Source organism: Balaenoptera acutorostrata, chromosome 20, assembly GCF_949987535.1.
Source record: "Balaenoptera acutorostrata chromosome 20, mBalAcu1.1, whole genome shotgun sequence".
NCBI classification, from domain to species: Eukaryota; Metazoa; Chordata; class Mammalia; order Artiodactyla; family Balaenopteridae; genus Balaenoptera; species Balaenoptera acutorostrata.
This window is the reverse complement of record NC_080083.1, coordinates 62,294,547-62,319,289: the sequence shown is the minus strand read 5'-3', so window position 1 is coordinate 62,319,289 and position 24,743 is coordinate 62,294,547. Positions and strand designations below refer to the sequence as shown.

The 24,743-nt window shown below is 44.9% G+C and overlaps 2 protein-coding genes across 8 annotated transcripts in view; one reads left to right on the top strand and one right to left on the bottom strand.

Moving 5' to 3' along the window:
* Positions 1-24,743, top strand: part of ARSG (arylsulfatase G) — a 118,082-nt gene that overhangs the window by 4,299 nt on the left and 89,040 nt on the right. The gene's annotated exons all lie outside the window — the stretch shown is intronic.
* On the bottom strand, positions 7,355-24,736 carry SLC16A6 (solute carrier family 16 member 6). Of its 4 annotated transcripts, XM_007185570.2 has the most exons (7): positions 24,354-24,487; positions 19,106-19,226; positions 17,392-17,630; positions 14,931-15,074; positions 13,962-14,090; positions 10,762-11,577; positions 7,355-9,579 (listed from the first exon to the last, which is right to left on the bottom strand). In XM_007185570.2, exons 2-7 carry the CDS (start codon positions 19,135-19,137, stop codon positions 9,329-9,331), a joined length of 1,611 nt encoding a protein of 536 aa, XP_007185632.1. In that variant the 5' UTR covers positions 19,138-19,226; positions 24,354-24,487; the 3' UTR covers positions 7,355-9,328. The 4 variants fall into 4 exon arrangements, with proteins under 4 accessions (XP_007185632.1, XP_057392939.1, XP_007185633.1 ...); XM_057536956.1 differs by lacking the exons at positions 19,106-19,226; positions 24,354-24,487 and adding an exon at positions 24,672-24,736; XM_007185571.2 differs by lacking the exon at positions 19,106-19,226 and having other exon boundaries at positions 24,354-24,486.

Below are 24,743 nucleotides of genomic sequence, written 5' to 3'. Positions count from 1 at the left end.
ATTGAATCTGTAGATTGCTTTGGGGGTAGTATAGTCATTTTCACAGTATTGATTCTTCCAATCCAAGAACACGGTATATCTCTCCATCTGTTTGTATCATCTTTAATTTCTTTCATCAGTGTCTTATAGTTTTCTGCATACAGGTGTTTTGTCTCCCTAGGTAGGTTTATTCCTAGGTATTTTATTCTTTTTGTTGCAGTGGTAAATGGGAGTGTTTCCTTAATTTTTCTTTCAGATTTTTCATCATTAGTGTATAGGAATGCAAGAGATTTCTGTGCATTAATTTTGTATCCTGCAACTTTACCAAATTCATTGATTAGCTCTAGTACTTTTCTGGTAGCATCTTTAGGATTCTCTATGTATAGTATCGTGTCATCTGCAAACACTGACAGTTTTACTTCTTCTTTTGCAATTTGTATTCCTTTTATTTCTTTTTCTTCTCTGATTGCCATGGGTAGGACTTCCAGAACTATGTTGAATAAAAGTGGTGAGAGTGGACATCCTTGTCTTGTTTCTGATCTTAGAGGAAATGCTTTCAGTTTTTCACCATTGAGAATGATGTTTGCTCTGGGTTTGTCATATATGGCCTTTATTATGTTGAAGTAGGTTCCCTCTATGCCCACTTTCTGGAGAGTTTTTATCATAAATCGGTGTTGAATTTTGTCGAAAGCTTTTTCTGCATCTATTGAGATGATCATATGGTTTTTATTCTTCAATTTCTTAATATGGTGTATTACATTGATTGATTTGCATATATTGAAGAATCCTTGCATCTCTGGGATAAATCCCACTTGATCATGGTGTATGATCCTTTTAATGTGTTGTTGGATTCTGTTTGCTAGTATTTTGTTGAGGATTTTTGCATCTATGTTCATCAGTGATACTGGTCTGTAATTTTCTTTTTTTGTAGTATCTGTCTGGTTTTGGAATCAGGGTGATGGTGGCCTTGTGGAATGAGTCTGTGAGTTTTCCTTCCTCTGCAATTTTTTTGGAAGAGTTTGAGAAGGATGGCTGTTAGCTTTTCTCTAAATGTTTGATAGAATTCACCTGTGAAGCCATCTGGTCCTGGACTTTTGTTTGTTGGAAGATTTTTAATCACAGTTTCAACTTCATTCCTTGTGATTGGTCTGTTCATATTTTCTATTTCTTCCTGGTTCAGTCTTGGAAGGTTATACCTTTCTAAGAATTTGTCCATTTCTTCCAGGTTGTCCATTTTATTGGCATAGAGTTGCTTGTAGTATTCGCTTAGGATGCTGTGTATTTCTGTGGTGTCTGTTGTAACTTCTCCTTTTTCATTTCTAATTGTATTGATTTGAGTCCTCTCCCTCTTTTTCTTGATGAGTCTAGCTAATGGTTTATCAATTTTGTTTATCTTCTCAAAGAACCAGCTTTTAGTTTTATTGATCTTTGCTATTGTTTTCTTTGTTTCTATTTCATTTATTTCTGCTCTGATCTTTATGATTTCTTTCCTTCTGCTAACTTTGGGTTTTGTTTGTTCTTCTCTAGTTCCTTTAGGTGTAAGGTTAGATTGTTTATTTGAGATTTTTCTTGTTTCTTGAGGTAGGCTTGTATAGCTATAAACTTCCCTCTTAGAACTGCTTTTGCTGCATCCCATAGGTTTTGGATCATCGTGTTTTCATTGTCATTTGTCTCTAGCTATTTTTTGATTTCCTCTTTGCTTTCTTCAGTGATCTCTTGGTTATTTAATAACATATTGTTTAGCCTCCATGTGTTTGTGTTTTTTATGGTTTTTTCCCCTGTAATTGATTTCTAATCTCATAGCGTTGTGGTCAGAAAAGATGCTTGATATGATTTCAATTTTCTTAAATTTACTGAGGCTTGATTTGTGACCCAAGATGTGATCTATCCTGGAGAATGTTCCGTGCACACTTGAGAAGCAAGTGTAATCTGCTGTTTTTGGATGGAATGTCCTATAAATACCAATTAAATCTATCTGGTCTATTGTGCCATTTAAAGCTTGTGTTTCCTTATTAATTTTCTGTCTGGATGATCTGTCCATTGGTGTAAGTGAGGTGTTAAAGTCCCCCACTATTACTGTGTTACTGTCGATTTCCTCTTTTAGAGCTGTTAGCAGTTGCCTTATGTATTGAGGTGCTCCTATGTTGGGTGCATATATATTTATAATTGTTATATCTTCTTCTTGGATTGATCCCTTGATCATAACGTAGTGTCCTTCCTTGTCTCTTGTAACATTCTTTATTTTAAAATCTATTTTATCTGATATGAGTATTGCTACTCCAGCTTTCTTTTGATTTCCACTTGCATGGAATATCTTTTTCCATCCCCTCACTTTCAGTCTGTATGTGTCCCTAGGTCTGAAGTGGGTCTCTTGTAGACAGCATATATATGGGTCTTGTTTTTGTATCCATTCAGCAAGCCTGTGTCTTTTGGTTGGAGCATTTAACCCATTCACGTTTAAGGTAATTATTGATATGTATGTTCCTATTACCATTTTCTTAATTGTTTTGGGTTTGTGTTTGTAGGTCCTTTTCTTCTCTTGTGTTTCCCACTTAGAGAAGTTCCTTTAGCATTTGTTGTAGAGCTGGTTTGGTGGTGCTGAATTCTCTTAGCTTTTGCTTGTCTGTAAAGCTTTTGATTTCTCCATCGAATCTGAATGAGATTCTTGCTGGGTAGAGTAATCTTGGTTGTAGGTTCTTCCCTTTCATCTCTTTAAGTATATCATGCCACTCCCTTCTGGCTTGAGATTGTCCTCAATTCTTTTCATTCTTTTTTCTTTACTCTGCTCTGCGGTAGCTATTTCCACTATTTTATCTTCCAAGTCACTTATCTGTTCTTCTGCCTCAGTTATTCTGCTATTGATTCCTTGTAGAGAATTTTTAATTTCACTTATTGTGTTGTTCATCATTGTTTGTTTGCTCCTTAGTTCTTCTAGGTCCTTGTTAAACATTTCTTGTATTTTCTCCATTCTATTTCCAAGATTTTGGATCTCCAAGATTTTGGATCATCTTTACTGTCACTACTCTGAATTCTTTTTCAGGTAGACTGCCTATTTCCTCTTCATTTGTTAGGTCTGGTGGGTTTTTACCTTGCTCCTTCATCTGCTGTGTGTTTCTCTGTCTTCTCATTTTGCTTAACTTACTGTGTTTGGGGTCTTCTTTTCGCAGGCTGCAGGTTTGTAGTTCCCGTTGTTTTTGGTGTCTGCCCCCAGTGGGTAAGGTTGGTTTAGTGGGTTGTGTACGCTTCCTGGTGGAGGGGACTAGTGCCTGTGTTCTGGTGGATGAGGCTGGATCTTGTCTTTCTGGTGGCAGGACCACATCTGGTGGTGTGTTTTGGGGTGTCTGTGACCTTATTATGATTTTAGGCAGCCTCTCTGCTGATGGGTGGGGTTGTGTTCCTGTCTTGCTAGTTGTTTGGTATGGGGTGTCCAGCCCTGTAGCTTGCTGGTCATTGAGTGGAGCTGGGTCTTAGCGTTGAGATGGAGATCTCTGGGAGAGCTTTCGCTGTTTGATATTACATGGCGCTGGGAGGTCTCTGGTGGACCAGTGTCCTGAACTCTGCTCTCCCGCCTCAGAGGCACAGGCCTGACACGGGGCCAGAGCACCAAGACCCGTCAGCCACACGGCTCAGAAGAAAAGGGAGAAAGAAAGAAAGAAAGAAAAAAATAAAATAAAGTTATTAAAATAAAAAAGTTTAAAAATTATTAAAAATAAAAAAATTAAAAAGTAATAAAAGAAAGAAGAGAGCAACCAAACCAAAAAACAAATCCACCAATGATAACAAGCACTAAACACTATACTAAAAAAAACCAAAACAAAACAAAAAATGGACAGACAGAACCCTAGGACAAATGGTAAAAGCAAAGCTATACAGACAAAATCACACAAAGAAGCATACATATACACACTCACAAAAAGAGAAAACGGAAAAAGAAATAGAAATATAAAAAAAAAGGAAGAGCGCAACCAAATCAATAAACAAATCTACCTATGATAATAAACTCTAAATACTAAACTAAGATAAACATAAAACCAGAAACAAATTAGATGCAGAAAGCAAACCCTAAGTCTACAGTTGCTCCCAAAGTCCACCGCCTCAATTTTGGGATGATTCGTTGTCTATTCAGGTATTCCCCAGATGCAGGTACATCAAGTTGATTGTGGAGATTTAATCCGCTGCTCCTGAGGCTGCTGGGAGAGATTTCCCCTTCTCTTCTTTGTTCGTACAGCTCCTGGGGTTCAGCTTTGGATTTGGCCTCTCCTCTGCATGTAGGTCGCCTGAGGGCAGACAGGACGGGGTTAAAGGAGCAGCTGATTAGGGGGCTCTGGCTCACTCAGGCAGGGGAGAGGGAGGGGTACGGAGTGCGGGGCGAGCCTGGGACCAGCAGGTTTTGAGCACAGTGCTTTCAGGCCATCCAGCTGCTTCATAGAAGCACCAGAATCTTGAGTGTAATCGTAAATAGGTACCATTTTTTTTTTTTTTTTGCTCTTGAAAAAGTCAATGAAAAATGAGGCACTCATTAACTCATCCATTCAGCAGTATTTTTGGAGCATCACCTACAATGTGCCAGGCCCTGCTCAAAGCCTTGGGAATATAGCGGTGAACAAAAAACTGCTATGCCTTAATGATAATAAGTGAGTAAACAATACTTTTATAACATCAGAGTAAAGGGGTAGAATCAAGTGTTGTTTTGGATAGGATATTCAGGCATGCCTCCTCAGGGGGGTGACTTTTGCGGGAGGGGGGACCAAATTGAAGGCTCATGTCATGTGCACATCTCAGGGAAGCGGGACCAGGCAAAGGGAACCACAGATGCCAAGGCCTGAGGCGTGTGATTTCAAGGAACAATAATAAAGCTGGTGCAGTGAGAGCCGGGCAGAAAGTACTAGGCTCAGGCATGTGGTCGTGTACGTTCATGCTTTAAAAGGATTGTTGCAAGGCTTCTGTCTGGAAAACGAAGGCCAGGGTGGGCTGGGGTACATGTGTGGCGAGAGCGGAAGTGGGCAAACCTGCTGGAAGACGATTGCAGTGATTGAGCGAAGATGACATTGACTCGGATCAGGGCTGCTGGCGGAGTTGGCAAAGGCAGTCAGGTTCTGGATATATTTAGAAAGCAGAGCCAGTAGGATGTGGGGAGGAGGATCAAGGCTTCTGCTGAGAGACAGGTTAAGGTGGCATTGCTGCTCTCACACAGTTGGGAGATGCGCAGTGAAGTCGGGACTTAGCAAGAGAGTCCCCAGTGTAGAGAAGGTAAAGTTTGGGTCGAATTCTAGGGGAGTAAGTTGCTAGGATGGTCAGCGTGCTTGTTCTCTTCCTGAGTTGCTGGAAAGGTAGATAAATAATGTAAATTCATGGCCACAATTTGTATTTTTTTCCCATAACCTTGGGTGAGCTATATTTTAAAAGCCTTTATAGATAAAGTGTTCTGGGGTATCAGTTTTGCTGTCCCATTTCCCCTCTAGGAGATCCATAGTCACTGTGGTCATTGTGATTTGGCCGTGAGAGTTTTTCGTTCGTGAAAAACGAAATTTTGCAAGTTCCTGACCTTGGCACTTCTCTTGTTCAGCACCCTCAGGCGGTCATGACGGACACTGAACACCAGGGGGAGCTGGTTCCCTTACTTATGCAACAGAGTCTGGCCCACCTGTTGGAGCCTGTAGGCCTCCCGTGTATTAACCATAAACCTGAAACCCAGGACAGCTTCTCTTTTTGCAGTGAGGTGTATACTTATAGGAGTGATCTTTTAGCGTGTACCATGTCTGAATTGTCTTTAAATTGGCCGTTTTAATTAACGCTCATAACCATTTAAAATTTTAAGGGCAGTGGCTTCTAAACTCTAGGTGTATTAGTGAGCCCCATATCTGGGAGCTTTTAAAAATAAGGATTCATGGGACTTCTTTGGTGGCCTAGTGGTTAGGATGTGGCGCTATCACTGCCGTGGGCTGGGTTCAATCCTAGTCGGGGAACTGGATCCCACAAGCTGCGCGGTGCGTTGTGGCCAAGAAGAGAAAAAAAAAAAAAAAAGAAAGAAAGGATTCATGATCATTTCTGATTTAGAATATTTGAGAAGTACAGAAATCTAAATGTAATAAATACCTCAAGTGACTTGAATGGATGACTCGGCCATGGAACTCTGAGTTAGAATCTATATTTTATAACCAGGTATTGAGCTAAAGGAAAGGCAAATAAATGTGCAAAAGCTACCCTACACATTATTAGAGTGGAAAATTGATAACCTGGTTAAAAAGCTTGGAAACATTGTATCTGTTAAGGATGCATTTGTCTTAAAAGAACACATGATCTTATCTCATTTTTACAACTGGAATGAATTTATTTTGGGAAGGGAAGTGGTCTACATTTGTAGTGAAATTACTTCGTCAGTAACGTGGAAGCCAAATCTCTTTAATCAAGGCAATGAAACCTGATAATGTGCTAGCAGCTGTTTGATCTTTCCTATCTTTGGCACCTGTGAGCTAAGGCTCACTTTGACCACGATGATCCTTTCCCATCAGTTAGGACAGCTAGTTTACAGTTTTGCTACTGGTGGTCCCTGTCCGATCAGTGTCCCAGGTGCGTGGAGCAGGCCCGCAGGCCCAATCCGGTCCACTGCCGATTCTTCTTGACCTCCTGCAAACTAATAATGGCTTTTACATTTTTATGTGGCTGAAAAAAATCAACAATATTTCATAGTATGTGAAAACTCTATGGAATTCAAATTTCAGTATCCATAAACTTTTATTTAGACAGCCATGCTCATTCATTTACATTTTGTCTATGGCTGTTTGCGCCCTACAGAGGCGGAGCTGAATAGTTGTGGCCAAGCCTGTGTGGCCCGCAAAGCCTTAAATAGTTACTATCTGGACCTTTGCAGAAAAAGTTTTTGCAGACCCCTGGCATGGGAAGTCCGTGCTGTTTACTTACAGGTTAGAGCAGTTCTTAGGCCTGTTCTGTAACCACGTATGGTTAGTCTTAACTATTTTCACTTATTACTTTTGATAGGCTGAGCTATCTCTCTGTGGCCACCAGGATATCATTTCATTCATTTATTTATTTTTAAATTTTTTTCCATGCTGTGTGGCATGTGGGATCTTAGTTCCCCAACCAGAGATCGAACCCGTGCCCCACTGCATTGGGAGTGTGGAGTCTTAACCATTGGACCACCAGGGAAGTCCCCATTCATTTATTTTTCATTTATGAAATAATGATGTTCAACTAACACGTCTTGGAAACGTTTATGCGTCTCCAGTGCAGTTAAAAGATTTTGCACAAAAGGTTTTAAAAACGTTATTTGACATGAATCTTACTTGAGTTTTTATAACTTTAACTGGATCCAACAATGAACGCCAAGGAGTCAATAAAAAACCGAATCACTCTCTTTAAATAAAAAAGCCATACATTTATTGCAAATCTAGAAGTACCAGAATGTCACAGAATACAGAACAAATCAGCAATCCTGTTTTCATTTTCTGCCAAACATTTAAAACCTTGATTACTGACATACTGAAATTGGCATACATTTTTTTTTCCATGCAATTAACAGAATGGACGTCTTGAGCAGATCGCTCTGAAACCAGATATAAATACTAAATTGTATTGAACATTCATAGTAAAAAATGCTGTAAAGTGCTGAAGTCATGAAGTCTGCAAAAGTGCCACAAGCTCCAAGTCCTTCTCTGGTAGTGACAGAGATTTGCTACATCCAACTTGTTCTAGGTGTGTCTGTTTTTGACAGACACGTTGTCATTTCCTCCCCAGCTCCTCCCCAAAGTTTTACAGATTGTCCTATTTCTATGGCTGATCAAACACTATACAAAAATGTAGCAGGTGGTGATGAACTATGCCACTTTCATTTCAGTGCAGAGAAATATTCAAGCTTGTGTGTACCTGTAACCAAACTAGGCAAACTAGGCTTGTTATATTTTTTTTCCCCTGAGTTGTCATAAATTAACAGTAAATGAACAAAGATGGGGCAGCGGTACTGACCGTCACCTGTGAAGTGAGATTCAGGACATTATGAGCACGTAGCCAACCTGTTACCCTCATACTTGCCCTTTTACAGAAAAATGTGCACATGAGAAATACTATACATGTAATGTAACTCCAAAAAAAAAAAAAACAGTGACCAGTTACCCCGATAACTCTGGTAACATAGAGCAATCAAGGTTTATATGATATAACTCATGATGGTAAAATAAATGTCTCTGCTATCCCACGTGAAATACAGAAATGCTTCAATGGTGAGATTAAAAAAAAAATCAGAAATGCTTCAACAATTCAATGAAATATAATTGTGATCAAAGAAGATCCTCAAGTATTCTTAGGTGATAAAACAAACCATTTAAAAAAGCTACGGCGATTTATTTGCTCCTCATCGTCGTGGCCCCCTTTAAATGACGCACGTCGTCTTTCATCAAACTGAAGAACCCTTACAACTTGGCCTTTTACGAGAGTCACTTTACAAGTTAAGAAGTATTCTTTCAGGCATGTAAAGGATTGCAGAAAGGGGGTAAAAATTCTGCTTACGTCTCAGATTTTCTTTCTTTTGATTACTTTATTCATCCTAGAATAACTTAATAATAAATAGTGGTTTAAATTAAAGACACTACAATCACATATTTCTGAATAATTAAAAGCAATAGGAAACACATTTTTGAATGCTGTGCTGTGTATTCTGTATTGAAATACTTCTGGTAGTGACTGGCCATAAAAAGAAGTGGTCATCTTCACATTTATGAAGTTCAAGTTACATATATTTTTAAAATTTCCGTTTACTAGCCAAATGTTTGGTCTCAAACTGTACTTCATTTCCATGAACTATGTGGAAAATTCAGAGGCCCTAATTTGTTAATGGAAACCTCAGTATTTTTCAGAGGGTTTTAAACAATTTGTTCATATTTCTGAAAATGAGAAATGTTTTAAATGATGTAAGATTCTTTTTTTTTTTTTTTGGAATGGCCAATTTCATTTCAATGGCCTTGGCCAGATGTCCTTTTCCAAGATAGTAGTTTATCACATGTGAGAGCTCTTAAAACCACTTTGCCAATTCATGTCACTCTTTTAAAACCGGAATGCGAACCCGAGAGTCCTATGCTTCTTCGTATTGCTACTGAATACAGCCAGGTTGATGTACGGAAAGGGTGTTCGGTGGTTTTTGTTTTGGCTTAAAAAACAAGCGAAAAGGAAAACTTACAAGAAAAAAAAGAAGGATGTTGGTAGTGGTGTTCACGCATACATTCCCTTTAGAGTGTAGTCTGGAAAGCGGGTGGGTGGTCCATGTCTCTGCTGCCCTGGGTCCCCTGTCCCCCACCCTCTGCAGCCCCCAGGGAGGCTGGTGTGAATGACAAGCGTGTCACACGGGCTCCGTTTTCATAGGAGCTCTGTGCTCAGTCTTCCCCAGGTCCATTTCAAGAAAGTCTTCTGGGATGTCTTGTAAAGCTTTCGCACGGTGCCTCTCGGCCTTCCCTTCCCCGGCTCGGGGCCGGCAGCACAGCCCCCTTTTACAGGGTCTCACGAGGGCGAGGCACACAGCGGCCACCAGCATCCCAGCCGCGCAGGAGTAGAAGGCTCTGCTGTAGATCCTGCTCTGATCCACCAGCAGCCCTGCGGGAGCATCGGCACGTTAGCCACGAAGACCCCACCCCCCGGCTCCCCCAGACTCAGCCACTCCTCAGGCTCTCTGCCTTCCTTGTTCTGTCTGGGGTTTGTTTGTTTGTTTGTTTTAAGAAAAAAACACGTGGAAGGTAGGAGTCTTTTCTAGACGGGAGAGAAGATGTAGACAAACATACAGCTTACTTAGCACCTGAGAAAATTCTGTCACTCAGATGTTCTTCGTGGGCTGATCTGTCCTAGTTGACAATCTAAAACTTGGGAACAGTGAGATGCCCACTTCTTTGGAAAGCTGACATCCTCTCCTAAGAGGAAAGAGCTCTATTATTTTCACTCGAGTTCACTTCAGGTATCTTTTCACATGGGGTAAGATTTCTAATCACAATAACCTCAAGGACTTATTTCAGGGCTAAGATGTAAAACAAACCTATGTCCTTCCTACAAGGAAATATTCTGTAGTGATGAGTGAAGTTCTCTGCAGAGTGCAGCTCTAGGTTCAGTTCCCTAAAACCCCTCCCTAGAAGGGAAGCTGGCTTATGGAAGACCCTTAGTTCTGTTATCCCAAAAGTCAGAGGGTAATGAGGTCAGAAATCCAAGTGTTCCCCCCGCCAAGCATTTTTCAAGGCCAACTGGTAGAAAAAGCCCGGGCAGCTTGGTCTGCAGACCCAGGTTCTAATCCTGACTTGGTCACTGATTTACCATTGGGCTGTAGGCTGACATTCTCTGGCTTTCACTTTCCTCATATTTAAGTCAAGAGAGGTGGCTCGGGTAACCTCTATCCCAACACCTCTAAAATTCTCTGCAAGTATAAAAATCAATAGTTCTTTTTTTCATTCGACTCAAATAGGAAGCTGGCATTAATAAAAGGACAGCATCCTACAGGTGGAATCTAAACTGTGACACAGATGAACTCATCTACGAAACAGAAACAGACTCACAGACTTGTGGTTGAGAGAACAGACTTGTGGTTGCCAAGGGGGAGGGGGATGGGGGAAGGATGGAGTGGGAGTTTGGGGTGAGCAGGTGCAAACTCTTAGATACAGGACAGACAAACAACAAGCTCCTCCTGTAGAGCACAGGGAAGTATATTCAATATCCTGGGATAGACCATCATGGAAAAGTAAAGTATCGTAAAAGGATAGCAGACAAGGGTTTTACTTTGTGTATTTAACTTACCTGCAAGGGGCGGTCCAGCCAGTCCCGCGATGCTCTGGAAGAAGACATAGACGCCAGCCGCTGAAGACATCTTCTCGATTCCCACGACGTCGTCCTCAGCGAGCAGTGGGATGTGGGTCCCCGCCACCGTCCCGACCATAATCCCGGAAAACACGCTGCAGGACATGAGACCCCAGAATTCAGTGGCAAAAGTGAAGGCGAACAGGGACACGGTCAGTAAGACGACGCAGATGAGCTCGATGTAGACCTTGCGGATGGGCTCTCTGTTCAGGACCAGCCCAGCCCCGATCCTCCCGAACACTTCTGCGATCGCCATCGCGGACAGTAAGAGAGCAGCGCGGTCCCGGTCCAGGCCCAGACTGAGGCCCAAGGGGATGATGTACAAGGACGGGGCGAAGAACCCCAGGGTGACGAAGAGACCGAAAAACGCGTAGCAGATAAAACTTTTCTCTTTCAAAACGGAGAAGTCCAGCAGCGGGGCCTTCTGGCAGCCGGGCGTGGAGCCGGGCTGGCCCAGGATCTGCTGCAGGTCGGCCGTGGGCTCGAGCTCTACGGTCGTGTGACCAGGCACGTTTTTAGGTGAGGTAGTTAGTTCTACTCCTGAGTCAATGGACTCTATCGAGGTGCGGGTTTTCTCGTTCTCAAGCATGTATTGCGCTTCTTTCCGATTTTCGTGGGCGGTGGTTTTGGGGGTCCCGGGTCCTCTGATGATGATGGGTCTGAGCAGCGCCCCGCAGACCACGAGGTTGAGCTGCAGGAGACCCACGAAGAGGAGGCTGTACCTCCAGCCGATGGTCTCCTTCAGGGCCGTGATGGCTTGGGTGGGCAGGAGCGAAGGAGAAAGAAAAGCCAAGGTCAGAAACAAACTCCAGACCGGGGAGGGGGTGGGGAGTGGGTGGGGGGAGAAGAGCGAGAAGAAACACGGACTGGGAAACAGGTAAACAAGTTACTCGGCCGTGGGAATGCAGTCGACAGGCACTACCCTTTCTTCTAGGTTTGGGGGCTGTTAGGACTCGAGAAGGAGGAAGGTGCGTAAGGATGAGTAGAGATAACACGTTTTCAGCCCAGGCCTCTGGAAGAGCTCTGGTGGGTGCCTTCCGCCAGGCAGAGACTCAAGACATGAACTAAGTCCGTGACCCACGTCGAGGTTCGGCAGACAGCCGTCTGCGGGCCAAATCCAACCCCCGCTGCCTGTTCTGGATGATAAACCTTGACTAGAACACAGCCGAGATCATTCTTTAATGTCGTCTACGGCTGCTTCTGTGCTGTCACCGCAGAGATGAGTGGATCCGACAAGGACTTGTCCATGAAGCCTGAAATATTTCCTCTCTGGCCTCTTCAAAATAGAATTTCCACCCTCTGAGCTAGATCGTTCTCCATCCACTCCTTCAACCCTTAGTAGTAACAGATGAAGGAGAAGATAAACTAAGAATCTAAAAGCTCATAGGATTATCCTGGAATTAAGACAGTTATTTTGTGGATACAGTACAGTCCTGTGCAGTAACTGTATTGCTACAGTCCTCCGCTTTCTACTTTGTGGAATGTTCTAACTACCTTCCTGCCAGCCCAGAGGCAGCCCGGAGGGGAGGACTGGACCCTGGCTGGGGTCCTCTGGGGGTTGAGGGGTGTCAGGCCAAAGGGGGCTTCAAGCCCCATAGTGACAATAGGATAATGCAGGCCCCACGAGACCTTCAGGAATTTTCTTTTTTTTTTTTTTTAAATTTATTTATTTATTTATTTTTGGCTGTGTTGGGTCTTCGTTTCTGTGCGAGGGCTTTCTCTAGTTGCGGCAAGCGGGGGCCACTCTTCATCGCGGTGCGCGGGCCTCTCACTGTCGCGGCCTCTCTTGTTGCGGAGCACAGGCTCCAGACGCGCAGGCTCAGTAGTTGTGGCTCACGGGCCTAGCTGCTCCGCGGCATGTGGGATCTTCCCAGACCAGGGCTCGAACCCGTGTCCCCTGCATTGGCAGGCAGATTCTCAACCACTGCGCCACCAGGGAAGCCCAACCTTCAGGAATTTTCGTCATCATCCCACAGAGGTGAAATGATGTTCATTAGAATTTCATTTCACTAGATTCTCATTCTCTGAGAGCTGACAGTCAGGTATAAGAGACATGGTAAGTTGGTTCCCTAGAAAGAAGATCAGCTTAGCAAGACAGCCCCGAATTCCGGGGCAGGGGGTCTCCATTTACCTTTGTAGCATGCTTTGCTCACACCTCTTTTCCCCCTGTTAATATGGAAAGCTCAGAATTGCAAAGTCTTTCAGGCTTGGGTATTTCAAAGTGCTTTCCCCGCCTCTGGCAATGATCGGTCTGCTCTTCTTTTCTCCAACTCACGTTCCTTGAGTGCCTGCCTACCAGGTGCCAGGGCTGTGCTGGGGAACAAAGCCGACCGGGATGCAGTTTCTACCTTCAGGGCGTTCACACGCCACTGATTCTCCCCTCGATGTTTTGTTCTGAAAAGTTTCAAACGGACGGAAAAGTGCGAAGAATGATACCTATCTGCCTGCCCGCACTTCAGTGAATTTCAACAGTTAACATTTTCCTCTGTCTGCCTATTTATAGGCAAGCATACATTAATTTTTCGGAACTATCTGAAAAGCTTCAGACATGACATGTCACCCCGAAATACTACTACATGTATCTCCTTTGAACAAATCTGCCGTGATCCACTGACACATTCACCAAGAAACGGCAGAGTAAGAGGTTAATCTAAGTCTCCAAGGTGATTTGTCTACCACTGGCTAGTGAAATTCACAGGTTCTCCTTAAGATAGGGAAATAAACCAGGGATAAAAATCTCCCTGTGAGATTATCCACACACGGTTAACGAAAGGGACTTTACTAGCACAATTTAAATCCGCATTGAATATGGCTCTTTTGACCAAGGAGAGAAATAGAATAATAGGAACAATCCGGAATCATTAAATCATCTATTTTGGAATGGCTGTTTCACGCCTTACCACTGAATATGTGCCCCTGTATATTCCTATTTATGTCAACTTGGACCAGCATGAAAATGTCTGAATTCCTAAAATCGGGGTTAGGGAAGACAGCTCCTGAAAATGTGCTGGAGGAGAGAAGACAACCTTTCCTTCTGCACGCAGTCGAAGCTGTCAATCTATTAACTGACGGCTGGCAAAAGTTAGTGTAGCAAGAAGAGCTAGTTCACGTGAACACGTAGACTGTAGTCGTCCACTTACCTGGTGCAAAAGCAAACATAGCGAAACATTCTCCTGTAGAAGCAACAGCCGTGACCACAGAGCGTCTTCTGTCAAAGTACTGTGACAGAATGGTGACAGTTGGGAGAAAGCTAAAGCAGTATCCCAGACCTGTGATGGAAAGTCAAAAACGATAGAAAGGACCACATCCTCATTGATGCCAGAAGAATGCATTCAAAGATCTGGGATTTTTGTGTTCATATTTAAAATGATAAGTTCTGGGAGCCCAGAAATTCATTCTGGAAAATAGTGCTGTAGCAAAAAAAAAAAAACAAAAAAACAAAACAGGTTTCATCAGAGGTCTGGAGAAACTGCAAGAGCTGTTTTGGAAAGCTAGGAGTTAAAAAAACAAACAAACCTGTTTTCTTTTTTTTTCCCCTACTTTTCTGCAATTTTTTCCCCCCAAATTTATATAATCCACAATGGACAGAACTCTTATCAAATGTAGTTTTTATACATGACTTCTATTCGGAAATAAATGAGTTTTGGTATGTGTAGAAATATATGAAAAGATTTAAAGTGTTTTGAAAGGGAAAAAAGTTTTCTCAGACCCCTAAGAATAAGTCCAGCACAGACCCCTCCCCTACAGCTCAGGATCCTCACAGCCCGACTTGGGAAATCTCAGCTTAAGAAATTCAAACCTTACTTTGTGAAAATGATGTCTTTTGGCTGCAAACTATCACAAAAGAGAAGTTCTCTTTCTCATTGGTAAATATTAAAAAAAAAAAAAAAAATCAGAAAGTCTTGGGCATTGAGAAGAGGTTCCCAGGGGAATACCCTGGAGCCCATACAGCCCAGTTCAAAACGACTGATCTGGGACATTATTAATTTTAAAGAAAAAAAGAGAAAGGGAGAAAGAAATACACTTTGGATTTGATTCCCTCCTCCCCCCCTCCCTTGTTCTAGAAGCTAAGTCTCTGGAGAATGAGGGAGCGCAGGAGAAGCGCTTACCAGAGATGATGCCGATGGCAATGTACATGTGGTAGACCTTCTGTGAGAAGGAGGCGATCACCATGCCCACGCTGACCAGCAGCCCCCCGACCATCACCACCAGACGGTGTCCAAACCCAATGCTCAGGACAGTGGACACAGGAGCTGCAGAAAGAGCAAAACGGGGTCTCAGCTCCCAGAGGCGAAAGCCTTAGCCTCCCTAGGACTCCTTTTTTTAAAAATTTTTTTAGCATCTTTATTGGAGTTTAATTGCTTTACAATGGTGTGTTAGTTTCTGCTGTATAGCAGAGTGAATCAGCTCTACATATACTCTAAGATTCCATCTTGTTTAATTTTACATTTTCTAACGTTTAGTGAAGTGTAGTTGGTTTACCACGTTGTGTTCGTTTCGGGCGTACAGCCGAGTGATTCAGTTATACATATATGTATATACACTCGTGTTTTAAAAATATTCTTTTCCCGTATGGTTTGTCCCAGGATGTGGGATGCAGTTCCCTGTGCTACACAGTGGGGCCTTGCTGTTTCTCCATCCTGTTACACTCGTTGGCACCTGCTCACCCCGCCCTCCCTCCCCATCCCTCCCCCTCCCCCTTCCCCTTGGGAAACACGTCTGTTCTCTGTGTCCGTGAGTCCATGGTAAGATTCCATCTTTTAAGCCTTGAACATGGAGGTGATGATGTAAGATACAGAATACATTTTGTGCAATGGTTCCTTAAGTCAGTTCAGGACTTATTTTACTATTTGCACAAGCTGGACAATATATTTTGGGGGCTCCTTGAAGAGTAATCAAGAGTCATAGTATAAAACATATCTTTCGTCTCCGATGAAAGATTTTGACTCACCAGGAGCCCCTATAAAATTGGATATGCATGAAATTTATGTTATTCTGTAATAAAAATGGGCTTTTCCTGTGATTGTACGAGGCTTTTTTTTTTTTTCTTCTATACTCACTGCTTTGGATTCTTTTTTAAAAGGCTCCGTTTAGGGTCAAATTCCAGCTAAGTTCCATTTGACTTTTTTGCAAATGGTATGAAAGTATGGTGAATTCTGTTATGCATACCAAAAGGAGGCTAGCTATGGGATAGGTAGTTCAAAGTGGCTGATGAATTACAATTGGCGTAGCTTCTGTGCTCTGTATCCTCCAGGACATTTAAATCTGGAAGATGAGCTTCCTCGTTAGATGCTACTTAGGCTCCCACTGATACCGCCTTGAGTACAATGAGATAAGGGAACCCTCCAGAGTTGGGGGGAGGAAGAATTTTGTTGGGGTTGGTGCATACCTATCTCTTATGTGAGTTGAATGTAAACTAATATATTAATATAGCAAATAATGAAATCACTAGGATCATTTTTAGGCAGTGTGTAGACTCAAGGCATTAATGACTAGAATAACAGCATGAAGAACAATTATCTTCTGGTATAATAGTATTAGCTGGAAATTTCTTGTTGACTATATTATCTTTGGTTAGAAAACGGCTAAAAGTTCAGCTTTGGGATTTTCGTTTTATTTTGGTTACCAAATGTAAAATTTTGGTTCTAATTCATGTAAGTTATCTTTCCATGAAAGTAAACATCCTGCCAATTAAGAAATTAAGTATCTTAATACTCAAACCGGAACTAGGAGTACTTCCATGAACCGTGTAGGAGAGGGTATCAGGGCTAACGGGAGAAATTCTGACTTTACCCGGTAGCAAAGAACAATGGAGCTACCTTTGTGAGACAGTACAGGGCTGAAAACTAAGTACCTTTAAAGACAGGCTTAGAAAACTTCAGAGGCAATGGTTCCTTACAGGATATTAGGGTAAAGTTAGGGAAGCTGAAGTTCAGCCCCGTTAACTGTCAGCGGTAAGTTCAATGGCCTTGCTTTCTCAGAAGACCCTGGCGCGGCCCCTGACAGATGGATGAACCGTCACGAGACCTCAGAGATGTGTTGAATTAGGTCTGAATGGGACCAAGTGAAAATTAGTATGTTAAGAATTACACTGCAACCCCATTCATCTGATGCTGTTGGATCTGGGAGCTGGGCAGACTGATGAGCCAGTGAAGTCCTTTAGGGAAACGGGTGTCTGGAATTCAGAGTATCCTCTCTGGACAGTATGGGTAGTTTTCCCGTGTACCCTTTTACACCTTCCAGCTTTCTTTTTCACGTAGCCGCATTTTCGTGTTCCCAACCTGTTTCCTCAGCTTGTTTTTACGAGACCAGGACCCAGGATGCCAAGAACGTTTAATGCTGCTTCTTTAGGAAATGACCACATTCCCATTGAACCGGGGTTTGCTATTGTCCTCAAAATAATCTACAGTATCCTAAGAGAGTGCATACAGTAGGTGTTTAACACATGTGCATTAAATGAAGGCAGTCAAGTCTGGCAAGCAGACTTTTTCCTTCAGCGCCTCTTACATAATTAGGCAGACTGAAAGAGGCATATGCTTATATAGCTCTTAAGCTGGAAGATGTACTAACCTGTAAATGTTAAGACAAACACACAAATGGATATTATCCATGAGATCCTGCTATTGGATTCATCAAAACTGTCCATTAAGTCATTGAAGAAGACACCAAATGACTTGATGATGCCATAGGTGAAGACTTCAACGAAGAAAAAAGAAACAGCTACCACCCAGCCCCATCCTCCATCAGGCACTTGAGTATAAACATTGGCTCTGGAACAAAGCTGTGATTTCTTTTGGGTCATTCTTAATCTAAAAGAAAAAGTTAAAAAAAAAAAAATTAGACCAGCAATGGCATGAGGGTGGATGATTCTAATACTCAACATAACAGATGAGAACTACTTACTACATTTCTTAGGTTGATGAATATTTAAATCATGTGCAGTTAGATAGATACTATTATTCAGAGACTTTATACTATCTATACATCTATGTCATCTTTTATCATCACATTTATATCTATCATTATCTGTCTCTGTCATCTATCATTTTATCTATCCATCTTATCTATCTATCTATCTATCTATCTAATGAACTATGTTTGTATTGTATATGGAGCCCCTAAAGATTCTGGGAAGGCAGACTTCCAAGCTACGGCAGTTAAATGGAAAAACTAACCAAAAAAAACATAAAGAATCTGGGCAGAATATTTAGAGGCACTTTGGAGGACAAAGAATGGCCACCAGACCAAGGATCAGTGCTGACCTTGAACCTGAAGACAAGTTAGGTAAAGGAAGATTGAATTGACCGTAAGGAATGTGGATCAGAAATGAAGCCTAGTAAGAGAGAGGCTCAGAGGCCACCTTGCAGGGGCAGCTAAGTGCTGGAGACGTCCTGCATCTCTGCTTGATGCCCCTGGTCATTCAGACCATCCTACTTCCTACTCAGCAACATTCTGATTACGGTCTGGGGTCCCATATGGCTGTACCTACGGGAACGGACTGTGGCTACGAATTAAAATTCGGGGATTCCGTCTTCTGGGTGTTGGTTTAGCATGAATGAGTTCCTCAGAGTCAGTCACCACGTGGTGTATGAGAAATGGAATTTCTCCACACAGGACCAGTACTCTAGGATATAGTGACCAAATAAGGCACTACCAATTTGCGGGGTCTGGACAGCCAGGGAACTTAAACCAAGTTACTCCTGACCTCGCTATGCTTTTCCGTTCAGGTTGCAACAGACATCAGAACATCAGATCCCTGTGCCGTATCGCCACTAAGGGGAAACAGTATTTAACACTGGAGGCAGGGTCGTTTAAGGCTTCTGCGGCGGGCTTAAGCGCATAAAACGCGGACATTTTCAAAACCTCTGCAATTACATACACTTTGAAATAGTGATGTGTGTTTTTAACCCAACTAAAAATTAATACCTATAAATAACAAATGAGTCTGTGGTCTCCGCGCTCTTCATGGCAATGCACCTTGAGTTTAAGAATTCTCTACAATTATACAGTTGTATCCAGGTGAACTTTCAGGATGCGTGGGTGGCCTAGCCGCGAGTTGTCGTGCTCACATACTAAGGCAGGTTTTATTGAAAATGGAGAGCAATTGAGAAATAACAGGACAAAACCTCATCTAGCCAGTAGACTTTCCAGTTTCTGATACGGGGATCCAGTATTCGGAATCTGCTCTGAGAATCTTACAAAGCAGCAAATCTGACCTAATTTCATATTGTTCAGCCTATTGATAGCATGGTAGCCTAGTACTTTGAAAGGACTGTATACTCACTTTTTACTCTCTGTTGGCTTATTTGGTTGCATAAATAGGGCATAAGATGCTTTAAGACGCTATGCTCCCTGCAGCAAAGGCCTCTGCGTTTTGATGTGTGTCAACGTGTCATGCCTGAGAGCTGAAGGCAAAGGTTGGAAGAGCACTTAAGTGGCTCTGGGTGTAGGGTAACAATTACAGACCAGTTTGTCATTCATGTTCCCAACACGGAAAGCGGCTGATTTAACATGGGAACCCCGAGCCCTCCAGCAGCTGAGGTTTTCCCAAGTCCCCTCCTCCGTTAAGACTTTCAAAGTTTGCTCCCAAGATGAGGCAGCTGGGGCAGAGGAGCTGACAACGGTAGTGGGCTTAAGATTGAGAAGGAAAAAAAAAAAAGTACATGCCAGTGTTGGCTTTGGAACCGTGTTCAGCCCTAGGGAGCAGGGTAGGAGGGAAGGAGGGGGAGTGCGGGGGGGAGTCCACAGCTCAGGTCACCCTCCCATCTCGCCCCCCCCTACTGGGCCACTCCTTTGAGCTTCGCCTTGGAAGCCCAAGACTCCTTCACTGGTCTCTCAACTGTCTGGTACGATTAATCTTTCTGAAATGCTGCATCGTCATGACATTTTTCTGCTCGGACTTTTTCCGTGGCTTTCCTCTTTCTGAAGGACAGAATCCACGAGCTCAGCTTGACTTTCAAAGTCCTTCCTAATTGGGAGCCCCTGCCCCCTACGGATCTCGGCAGCCTTCATTCTTCCTGCTCTGTCGCTTGCCTGGCCAGCCACCTTGCCTGTGGCCGTGCCCCTTCCCCAGGCTGGAGGCCCCCCTCCAGCTGGCGCCCGTGAGGGCCTGCTCCGTCACACCCTCCTGCTCTATAGGCTTCCTCTGATCCGCTCAACCAACCGAAGGAGCCCTCGTCACGTGACAGGCACCCTTTAATAACGGGGTACTGTTTACTTGCATGCGTTTATCCTATTTGCTCAGTTAAATTGTAAGCTCACGGAAAACAAATCTGGGGCCTATTTCTCTTTGCATCCCTTCCCCCCCGCCCCAGGTACCTTGCACACAGCTTTAATTAATTCTTTCCAACAAAGTAACTGCTGGGTGCCAGGGCCTACGCTAGGGGGGGACAGTGAAAATAGAGAGGTGGCCTCTGCCTCCATGGATGAAATTGTTTGTTGATGATAATGATAAGGAACCTTAAGACTGAAATCCCATCATACTTTAAAACCATTCAGCCATGTCCTCCCGGAGCTCAGGACATTTCTGACAAGCAGTGGCGACTAAGTCCAAGGCCACATTGGCACGATCTGACGCAGAAGGGTGCCCATAAGATCTTAGCATTTTAAGAGAGGGCTCGGGGCCAACCTGAATAAAAACACACTGGGCTAAAATTGATAAAGGCCCCAAAGAGACAAACAGAAGCCCTCTCTAGCCTAAAATCACTGCAGGACCAAGACACAGAATCTTTCTGTTGGGTTGCATTTTAGAGGATCAAGACTAGACTGCAGTTTTTGTACAAAGGCGAGGTTTCCTACTATCAGAAGGCCCTGGGTGAGGCCAGCGCTTCAGTTCTGGTGATGGGTGCCCATCTCTCTCTTTGCCTGTTGCCGTTGGTGGTTTGAATGTGCAAGATGGCTGGGGCTGGAGGCCCCGGGGTGGGTGGAGTTAGAATTACAGAATGTTACAACCAAAATGGGATTTGGAGCCCATCTGGGTCCATCTCCTCTTTGTAAAATCCCACTCATTTTGCAAAATGGGGAAACCGACCCCCAGAGAGGGGAAGGGACTGGACCGAAATGGTCCAGCATCTGATCTCCTGTCTCCCCGGGGCCCCGCTGTATTAGGATGCAGGACAACATTCTGAAGCCCAGGGAGGGGACGTTTCCTATAGAGATTGTGAGGACTCTTTCACCACGTCACTGTGTGACCCGGAGAAAGTCACTGCACCTCTCTGGGCCAGAGTGCCTCACTCGTCAAATGAAGAGGTTGGCTTTGGGAATCCTTAAAGCTCCCCAGCTTTGGCAGCTGACACTTCTGTATTCAGCACTGAGTTCTCAACCACCTCATTGCTCAGGTTAAACCTACTGGCCCAAGGAGAGCTGGGAGCCGGGAGGAAAGTGCAAGTGCCAGGTGGTTCTTGCAGACGTGGGTGTAAAGGAGCCGGACGTTGGTTAGATCTGATCTAGGACAGCTGGCTCGAAGATGGCAGCTGTCTGACTGCTTTCCTTCTGTTTACTCTCTGAGCTCCTTCTGGGTGTTCAATTCCTTTGTTTCTTTAAACTTTACATCTGGGCTACTCCCCTGGAGCTAGATCCAAATATAACTCTCACCTGCATTCTTAGGTTTGGGGAGGACAGCTTTTTTATTGTTTTACTGGGATCATCATAAAAGAAAGATGACACCCCAGAACCCACTGATACTCCCAAGTTTACGCCTTCATCATCCTAAAGCATCCTATGCCCTGGTATACTGAACTTTGAAGATCACAGTACAGAATGATAATAGAAGAACCGGGTTTCTGTAACATACGGTTGAGGACGCCTTGCACACAGGGCAGTCGGCAGCTCTTTCCAGACCCAGTGCCTGGCAGTGTGTCTGGCACATAGTATGTGCTCAATAAAAGTTCACTGAACAAAGTATTCGTCTTGGGGCGCTCCTGAAGCAATGCACGGCTCTAGCCTCCTAAAACCCAGTCGTCAAGTGAGGAAGTCCCTGCTTGCAGAATAAATCCTTCCCCTGGACTCTTTCCTTTCTGCCATCCCCTCAGCAGGCCGACTGGCTTAACTAACGGGTTGGCCTCTACAAACGAAAGAGAGAAAGGCCTGTGGCTTCAAAGGCTCTAAGAATTCCAGAACATGGAAATAATCTGTTTTGGTTTTATGGGCATGTGAATTTCTCTGACGGGACGGGATGGGATATTCGTTTTACTGTGTGGGGATATAGCCAAGCGAGGAGCGACCCCACAGCCTTGGGAGAATCACCTTGCTCCTTGATTTTCAGTGTCAAGAGGTGAACAAGGGAGTTGAACTAGACGGAGGTGATCTCAGATCTCTGCCTGCCCTAAAAATCTACATTTCTCTGATAGCCTTTGACCCCCACTTGCTCCAAGTTACCCTTTCATCTTTCTCAATTCATTTTTGAGTCCTTTGACGCAAGGTCCACAGGTCTGTCTTCGTGAGGCCCTTGTGCGTTATTTGTTGAACTTCTATTTACCATTAACTGGCTGCACACTCATGGGGAAATGACTTTGTCCCTAAGTTTCATCCTCTAAGAGCAGGGGTGAGACACGGAGGTCTGGAGGGTAAAATGCTGCGATTCGGAACGGGGGTTCCTGGCAGCCATGTCGCCTTCCCCCAAATGTTCTCCCAAAGGAAGCAGAACGGACAAAATGCACTGGGTCGTTTGGAGTGATTTCCTATGAGCATTTGGTTGTCTAATCTTAAATAAACGAGAATCCTGCCAAGGCTTGGGAATCTGCTATAGCTGGGACTCCCTCTGCGATTTGATTTCTTGAGAAAAGCTGTCCCCTGGAGGCACGAAGGACGCAAAATACTGGACGTGATAGACCATCAGCGTGCCAGTCCAGGGTCAGGTCAGAGCAAATTTCAAAACGCAGGCTCTGGGTGGGCAGCGGTGGCAGCTGCTGGTGAGGCTGGTGTGAACAAAGCCTCAGCGAGCCACTGCCAATCGCCATTCTTCTTAAAGGCGTAGCCTGGAGAACAGCTTTCGACAAGTTGTTTCCAGCCCTAGTTGTCAAAACCAGTCTGTATTTAGGTGAAGCTCACTTCAGTTCTCTATTTAAAAAAAAAAACAAAAAACAAAACCCCCAAACCTAACCTGGACGGCAGCCTTAGCTGCTCTGAATCCCTGGAGAGCACCGATTCACCCCCTTTTACAAGATCGTGATGTAGAAACCTATCCCCTAATTTAAGTGTCATCCTCAGGAGTTCCACCGAGCAAAGTCCTTTTTGGGAAACCACAGAAGGAAAACTCAGGGTTGGTGGTTCTCATAGAGAAGGAGCTTTTCCACTTGGCTGCACTGTTTATATACATACTGGAACTATCTTGGACACTCTTAATGATGAGAAGAGGTATTTCTGTATCCACCACGCAGGATGTATTGTTGATCGCCCCCCCCCCCGCCCCAATGACAGGGACTGGTGCTTGGACATGGGGAGATGCATCACTTCGAGATCTCTGCATAGCACTTGGGATTGTTTTTGCAAACAAGACCCTCCTCCCAATCCACTTAGTATGATTTGCAAAATAATAAGATTACCGAGAAATCCCATTCCCCGGGGTAGAAACCGTCTCCTTTGAGAAAGAGCTGGCTTGGTGTGTCTATAACCGTGCAAACAAAACCAGCTTCCAGGATGACAAGGTGTCACTGCTTGCTCTTCCCCGGTTGGCTCCGGGGAGCTTTTCTCTAAGGCTGACGCCCCCCGTGTTTGGTGACATGTTACATGCCACCTAACAAACTTCTATCACCTGTCTGCTGGGAGAGTGTGGCGGTCTAGTTTAAAAAAGAAACACAAGGAAATAACCCATTTCCTCTGCAAAACCATCCTCCCTGGCCACAGCGCCGCTCAGCTACCCGGGCGCTTTCCCGTGGTTGGCAGCCCTGGGAACCTTGGAAGTTGAGCGGGACCAGCCGTCAGCCGCTGACAGCCATGACGGTCAAGGTGGACGAGCTGCTCTCGGCGGGGACATGCCTGCCTCCCCGTCGGCCGCCCCGGGTGCGTGTGTCAGGCGGGGGAAGGCCGGGAACCCCGCTTTCCCAGGCGCTGGCTGCGGGGTCGCCCTGCGCGCGCGCGCGAGCGAGCCTGGGGACGGTACCTCTGACATTTCGCTCCTGTGACGCGCGAGCAACTTCATGCGGAAAATCCATGCAGGGGGCTCAGCGCGGCGCCCCCCTCGCCCGACAGCCCGGAGCCCCTCGCCTGGGCCGGGGGGCACCCAAAGGCCAAACCTGCCTTTACGTGTTTTCCGGACACCGACTGTACCCGGGCCACCGACAGGCAACTCTCGGCTGCCCGCACTGGTGAGAGCGCGCCATCCCGGTGGCCCCGGGCATTCCCAACTGTCAGAGAAGATTCGGGGGAATAACCTCTCCAAAATGTTAAGCAGTTAAGTGGTTTCCTCTTCCTCCCTCCAACCTACCCCCCCCCACCAGCCCCCAAAAGCTCCCAACATAGCTTTAAAAAAAAAAAAAACCACCCACACCCCACCATCAAACTTTTAAACATGTAAAATGATAAAGCCAACTCACCAAGTTAGAAGGGAAGAGAATAAACCCCAAAAGGCTCCCAATAAGGCGGAGGCCAGGCCGCCCCCTCCTTATAAGCCGCTCGGGAACACGAGAGAGGATTAACCCCTTAGGGCGTGGGCCCGAGCCTAGGGCAAGTTGGCTCCGGCGGGCGAGCCCCGGGCGCCCGCCCCGCCGCGCCCGGCTCCGGCCCCCCGCCCGCTCCCGCGCCTCGGGCCCCCGCGCCGCGCCCCCCGCCCCCCTCCCCGCCGCCCGCGCCGAGCCGTGCGTGCCGCCGTCCGCGCCCCGGCCCCGCGTCGCTGCCTATCGCTTATCCTATACCGGCTGCAGCCGGTCTCCGCCGGCCTCGGGGGCGCGCCGCCGACCATGTGCTGCGAGCGCGGAGCGCCGCCA